At 43.1% G+C, this 7,441-nt stretch overlaps 1 protein-coding gene across 1 annotated transcript; it reads right to left on the bottom strand.

Moving 5' to 3' along the window:
- Nucleotides 1-1,468: 1,468 nt before the first annotated feature.
- On the bottom strand, nt 1,469-7,054 carry LOC117549350. Its single transcript, XM_034221196.1, has 2 exons — nt 5,996-7,054; nt 1,469-1,929 (listed from the first exon to the last, which is right to left on the bottom strand). Exon 1 carries the CDS (start codon nt 6,910-6,912, stop codon nt 6,004-6,006), a length of 909 nt encoding a protein of 302 aa, XP_034077087.1. The 5' UTR covers nt 6,913-7,054; the 3' UTR covers nt 1,469-1,929; nt 5,996-6,003.
- Nucleotides 7,055-7,441: the final 387 nt, after the last annotated feature.

Here is a 7,441-nt window from a genome sequence, read left to right as displayed (position 1 = left end):
GTTTGAAAACAGCCTTGTTTCACTGAAATAGCCTCAAAATCACAAACTGCCATTAAGAGTCAGATTCTTAACGAAATCTACGGACACAAATACTTCATTATCTACTTTTTCAGCTTTTAAATACAAAAGTGTATCTTTCAGTAACTTTTTGAGAGAGTTAAGCATAAATCTGTCAAATGTTTCAAAACAGCCTTGTTTTACTGAAATAGCCTCAAAATCACAAACTGCCATTAAGAGTAAGATGCTTTACGAAATCTAATAAAACAGAGTACTTTCATGGTAGTCGTCAGCTTTTAAAAAGAAAAGTGTATCTTTCAGTAACATTTTGAGAGAGTTAAGCATAAATCTGTCAAATGTTTCAAAACAGCCTTGTTTCACTGAAATAGCCTCAAAATCACAAACTGCCATTAAGAGTAAGATGCTTTACGAAATCTAATAAAACAGAGTACTTTCATGGTAGTGGTCAGCTTTTAAAAAGAAAAGTGTATCTTTCAGTAACTTTTTGAGAGAATTAAACATAAATCTGTCAAATGTTCAAAACAGCCTTGTTTCACTGAAATAGCCTCAAAATCACAAACTGCTATTAAGAGTCAGATGCTTGACGAAATCTACTAAAACAAAGTACTTCATGGTAGTGGTCAGCTTTTAAACACAAAAGTGTATCTTTCAGTAACTTTCTGAGAGAATTAAACATAAATCTGTCAAATGTTCAAAACAGCCTTGTTTCACTGAAATAGCCTCAAAATCACAAACTGCCATTAAGAGTCAGATGTTTGACGAAATCTACTAATACAAAGTACTTCATTATCTACTTTTCAGCTTTTATACACAACAAGTGTATCTTTCAGTAACTTTCTCAGAGAATTTAAGCATAAATCTGTCAAATGTTTCAAAACAGCCTTGTTTCACTGAAATAGCCTCAAAATCACAAACTGCCATTAAGAGTCAGATTCTTAACGAAATCTACGGACACAAATACTTCATTATCTACTTTTTCAGCTTTTAAATACAAAAGTGTATCTTTCAGTAACTTTTTGAGAGAGTTAAGCATAAATCTGTCAAATGTTTCAAAACAGCCTTGTTTCACTGAAATAGCCTCAAAATCAAAAACTGCCATTAAGAGTCAGATGCTTGACGAAATCTACTAAAACAAAGTACTTCATGGTAGTGGTCAGCTTTTATTTCACCTTTCTTTATTGATTTTCACTTATACCAAAACAATGCAGGGCACATGAAAATGCAGATGTGTAATCATACAATTGAATTGAATTACATTTGTACATTTGTACCACAAATACAAATGTCCTTGCAGTACATATACTGTGCAAGCACATAATATATATGTATATACGCACATACACATATCCATAAACACCCACAGCTGCACTTAAAGAAATAAAATAAACAAATAATACAATCCACTAAAATAAACAGTACATTAAAAGGGAAGGTTGGGGGGGGGGGTGGGGGGGGCTTCATGCAGTCAGATTTGCACAGGGGAGTTTGCTAAAATAGTCAAGGAAAGGCTGCCAGAGCTTGTAGTATTTGTTAACACATCCCTGGCTACGATACCTCAGCTCCTCCAGCTGCAAATGTGCCATCACATCCCTCACCCAGTGGGCGTGAGATGGTGGAGTCCGGTCTTTCCATTTGAGGAGGATTATACGGCGGGCAAGAAGGGTTGCAAACGCAAGTGAGTGTGACTGGCAATTAGAGAGGGAGACCCCCTCAGGGGCTACTCCAAACACAGCTATTATGGGATTTGGTTGTATGTTCTGGCCATACATCACTGAAAACGTTTCAAATATAGAAGACCAAAATGGGGCAATGGACTGACAGGAGAAAAACATGTGCAATAGGGTAGCCCTGGCACAATGACACCTCTGGCACGTGGGATCCACCTCAGGGTACAGCCTGGCAAGCCTGCTCCTGCACAGATGTAATCGATGGAACACTTTAAATTGAAGTACTCCATGCCTCACACAGATGGAGGATTTATGTATGTTCTCAGTTGCAGACCGCCAGGTCTCATCGGTTAGTTCTATGCCCATTTCTTCTTCCCAGGCACCCTTAAGGTGGTTAAGGGAGGGGCTAGAGATTTCTTGAATAATATTATATAGCTTTGAGATATAGCCTCCCTGACAAGGTTTGAGGCCAAGGCAGTCTTCCATCTATCCACCAGGTGGGGCGGCTGGGAAGGAGGGAAATTGTTTTCTTGTATAATCACGAATTTGTAAATATCTAAAATAATGATTCCTTGGGATGTCATATTCTTTGACTAAATGTTCAAAGGATGTGAATACCCCTTCATAGAACAGATCAGCAACACACTTAAGTTCCTTCCGGGACCACAGGTGGAAAGCGGAGTCTATCAGGGCTGGTTTGAAAGCCGGATTGCGAACTATGGGGATGGAGGAGATAGTTTGTCTATATCCAAAATGCCTCCTGAACTGTGACCATATCCTAAGAGAGCTATTGACCACAGGGTTGTTCGAGTGATATTTTCTACTAAGTGGTAAAGGAGCACACATCAGGGAGGCAGGGGCCAGTGGTTCACATGAGTGTTGTTCCATGCTAGACCAAATAGGACCGCCCCCTTCCCGGAAATGACTCATCCAGAATGCCATTTTATGGATATTGGCAGCCCAGTAGTAGTGTAAAAAATTGGGTAATGCAAGACCCCCCTCTGACTTTCTCTTCTCAAGAAATGCCTTACGCAGACGGGGAATTTTCTTATTCCAGATAAAAGTGGAAATATATTTGTCCAGGTCTTTAAAAAACTTTTTAGGGATAAAAACAGGAATTGACTGAAAATAATACAGCATACGTGGCATAATAACCATTTTAATGGTGTTCACCCTGCCCGCCAACGAAATAGGGAGCGACGCCCAGCGCTTCAGGTCCTCATTAACCTTGTCCAGAGCTGGTTGCAGGTTCTTTTTAAACAGGGTTTTAAAGTCCTGTGTCACACACACTCCCAGGTAGGTGAAAGAGTCAATGGCCACTTTAAAGGGGAGTTTGCTAAATGAAAGCTTGGCCGCAGTCTCATTGATGGGGAAGAGTATACTCTTGGTCATGTTGATCTTATACCCAGAAGCCTTGCCGAAAGAGGTGATTACATCGAGTGCAGCCGGAATGGACCTAAGCGGATCGGAGCAGTACAGTAAAACATCGTCTGCATACAAAGACAGCTTATGTGTATAGCCTCCGCACTGAATTCCTGTAAAATTTGACCGATTCCTGAGAGCAGCTGCTAACGGTTCTATGGCTATATCAAACAAGAGGGGGGACAGGGGGCATCCCTGCCTTGTGCCCCGTTGAAGCCGGAAGTATTTCGAAATTATATTATTAGTGCGAACTGCTGCCTGAGGTGCAGAGTAGAGGACCTTTATCCAGGAGATAAAGCATGGGCCGAAGCCAAATTTAGCAAGAGTTGCAAATAGGTAGTCAAATTCAATGCGATCAAAGGCTTTGTGTGCATCTAGAGAGATGAGGGCCTCTGGAGAGAGTCCTGGATTTGAGTAAATTATATTATATAGACGCCGAAGATTCCCAAAAGACTGTCGGCCTTTTACAAACCCTGTTTGGTCCGGGTGGATGATTCTATTCAGAACAGTCTCAAGGCGCAGAGCTAAAGCTTTGGAGAGAATTTTGTTATCACAACAGATTAGACTTACTGGTCTGTAGGAGTCGCATTTCGCTGGATCTTTGCCCTTTTTAAGGATGACTGTTATTACCGCCTGAGCTAATGTGGGGGGCAGTGAACCCTGCTGGAGTGCCTCTGCATATACTTCGCGCAGCACAGGTGTCAGTTTGCCAGCAAATTTTTTATAGAATTCAGTAGGGAAGCCGTCCGGTCCGGGGGCTTTTCCACTTTTCATACTTTTAATAGCGCGGTTTATCTCCTCATTAGAAATGTCCCCCTCTAAAGCCGAGACACCGTCAGGATCCAGTGTTGGAAGCTTAAGGTCCTTTAGAAAGTTAGTTGTCAGAGAGTCATCCGAGACTTCTGATGAATAAAGATCTTCATAGAAACTCTTAAATTGATCATTAATGCCCCTCTGATCTGAAATGGTGTCCCCATTTACCGTTCCAATTTCCGCAATTAAACTGTCTGCAGCCGACTGCCTTAGTTGATGGGAGAGTAGTTTACTGGCCTGCTCCCCGTGTTCATAATGGGTCTGCCTAGATCTCAGATGAAGGTCCTCTACGTAGGTGGATGCCAGAGAGTCATATTCCACCTGCACTGTAATGCGTTCCTTATACAGTTCAGCAGAGGGCTTTGTTGAGTGTATTCTATCAATGTCTCTGATCCGATTAACAAGTTCTGTCATTCGCTTTGTCTTTTTCCTGCTAATACTGATTGAATATGATATTATTTGCCCACGAAGATAAGCCTTCATGGCCTCCCATACAGTGCCTATACTCATCTCTGGTTGACGGTTTATTTCAAGAAAGGTATCGATGTGCGTGGAAATATACTTAATAAAATCTTCATCTAATAATAAGCGTGGGTTTAGACGCCAGATCCTTTGTGGTGGTACATGGTTTGGAAAACAAAGTTTCATGGTCACTGGGCTGTGGTCAGAAATAACAATGCTCTCATAGTCACTGGACTCAAGCACAGACAGTAACTTTTTGTCTAAAATGAAGTAATCTATTCTGGAGAATGACTGCTGCGCTGTAGAAAAAAATGAAAATTGTTTAGATGTTGGGTTCTTAAATCGCCATGGGTCCACCATGCCGTATTCTTCCACAAAGGAGTTCACCACTCGAGCTGAGTTTGACAGTGGTCTAGAGGAGACAGTGGAGCGGTCCAGAGTGTGATTGAGGGCACAGTTTAAGTCTGCCCCCAAAATTAGGTGATGGGAGTTCAAATCCGGGAGCAGAGAGAAGAAATTGCCAAAGAAATCGGCATCATCTGAGTTGGGAGCATAGAGACATGCAAGCACAACAGGTGTGTTGTACAATTGACCTTGCACTATGATATAGCGGCCATTTGTATCTGCAATTACTTTAGATTCCACAAACTGCACATGCCTACGTATCAGGATCGCTGCACCCCTATATTTGGTGTTGAATTTGGAGTGGAAAATGTGAGAGAAACCACCCCGCTTGAGTCTAGAGTGATCAGAAGTACGTAAATGAGTTTCCTGGAGATATACTATGTCTGCTTTTAGCTTCTGGAGGTGGGAAAACACTTTGCTGCGCTTTACTGGATGATTGAGACCTCTAACATTCCAGCTAACCAAAGTAGTTGCCGCCTTACCTACACTCGTTGCCCTGTTTGCCTGGGTCATTGTGGGACCTTGGACAGTAATCTAGCCCCCTGTCAGAAGGGTGAGGGAGAGGAAGGGAGGGAAAGGGGGGATGGGTCACCTTAAAAAAACTGAAAAAACTGAAATAAAACACACAGCAATAAGAACATAAACACCATTGAGAACCTAAAATAGAAGGTCCATATGTAATTGAAGTGATTGAAACAACATTCACAATAAAGAGCTGGTCCCTCCCCAACTGAGGGACTGCTACCCGCCCCCGATAATACTCGCACCTCAACGTGGACAGCTTACCTGGCGAGATCGAGCCCCGCCAGAACCATCAATAGCTTTAGATAAACCTTGTGCTAATAGATATAGACACACCTCTAAGTTGAACATTCATAACATGGTCTCAGTAAAAGTAACATACTTGTTAACCAGTTATGACAACATATGCAGACATCCAGTATTGATTGTTGAATGAAAAGTAGAGCCAGAAAAACGTGAACCTCCCCAGGAGTATAGGAGAGCAGTTGCTTGAACTAGCGGGCTGTAAGCCAACTGGCTGTTATAAAATGTGGGCTAGTATGAGCAGCGCGAGCTGGCTTAAATTACACAATAATAAGAAAAACCACAAACATTCGTAGCAAGCCCTAGCCCACAGCCCCATATACGTACATGTGGGAAATGCAACGCCGCTATCCGGCGCTGCATTAGTTCGTCAGTCAGCTTACCTAGCATCTTAGCCGCTCTGTTTAGCCACGTTCCTCAAAACAAAGTCCTTCGCCTCCCCCGGGTCTGTGAAACTGTGTCGCTTTCCATCGGCCGTTGTGATCCGCAAAACCGAGGGATACCACAGTCCGTACTTGACACCATCACAGCCTCTTAGCATGCCTTTCACATCCCTGAAGGCGGCTCTCTGCTTCGCGACTGCTTGGGTATAGTCGGGGAATACTCTGATCCTGTCTCCGTGTGACGTTGTCGGATCTGTGGCCGTGGCTGCCTTGCGGAGGGTCGCTTCCTTCTCCCGGTAATAGTGAAATCTCACCACAAAGGCGCGGGGTGGCTGGTCCTCCTGGGGCCGTTCCCGTAGGGTGCGATGGCATATGTCTAGTAGTGGCTCTTTTTCTAAGCCCAGCGTTTCCTGGAGTAGTTTAGCTACAAAGTCAGTTGGGTTCTTCCCTGCCTCCCGTCTTTCTTGTATCCCGGTGATGCGGAGGTTGCACCTCCTAGACCGCGCCTCCAGGTCCTCACTCCTGTCAGAGAAGATTTTCATGTCCTTTTTTAGCTGCTGCACGTCTCGTTCGAGAGTGGTAATGAGGTCCGAGTGATCATTAGCGGCAGTATCCAGGCTCTCGACCCGGTCCTCCAAACACTTGGTGCGGCTGCTGACGCGGTCAACGGCGGATCTCAGCTCGTCCCTCAGTTGGCTTATTTCACGTCGTAGTTCTTTAGACTGCATCTCGGCGTTGTCATCAATTTTCTTCAGCAGGTCCTCTCTGAGAGATTGAATGGCCCGTAGAATCGCGGTCTCATCACCTCGTGCTGCGCTAGCAGCTAGGGGCCCTGCCCCAGCACCTTTAGCCGGGCTAGCACTATTAGCTTTCGGATCTGGCGCAGCAGACGTCTTTTTGCGAGAGGAAGACGACATATTTCGAATGAAACTGTTGGGCGGAGGCAAGGAAGAACAGTTTAGATTAAAGTTGCTTGAATATAGTGTAGAGGGTAGTTGTCTAATATAAATATTCTGATTCTGGCGAGGAGCTCGAGAAATGCGACCTCACATGGCTCCGCTCAGACCGGAAGTCAGTGGTCAGCTTTTAAACACAAAAGTGTATCTTTCAGTAACTTTCTGAGAGAATTAAACATAAATCTGTCAAATGTTCAAAACAGCCTTGTTTCACTGAAATAGCCTCAGAATCACAAACTGCCATTAAGAGTCAGATGCTTGACGAAATCTACTAATTCAAAGTACTTCATTATCTACTTTTCAGCTTTTATACACAAAAAGTGTATCTTTCAGTAACTTTCTCAGACAATTTAAGCATAAATCTGTCAAATGTTTCAAAACAGCCTTGTTTTACTGAAATAGCCTCAAAATCACAAACTGCCATTAAGAGTCAGATTCTTAACGAAATCTACCAATACAAAGTACTTCATTATCTACTTTTCAGCTTTTA

This window comes from Gymnodraco acuticeps, unplaced genomic scaffold (assembly GCF_902827175.1).
Source record: "Gymnodraco acuticeps unplaced genomic scaffold, fGymAcu1.1, whole genome shotgun sequence".
Classification (NCBI taxonomy): Eukaryota; Metazoa; Chordata; class Actinopteri; order Perciformes; family Bathydraconidae; genus Gymnodraco; species Gymnodraco acuticeps.
This window is presented reverse-complemented; position numbering and strand designations above follow the sequence as displayed.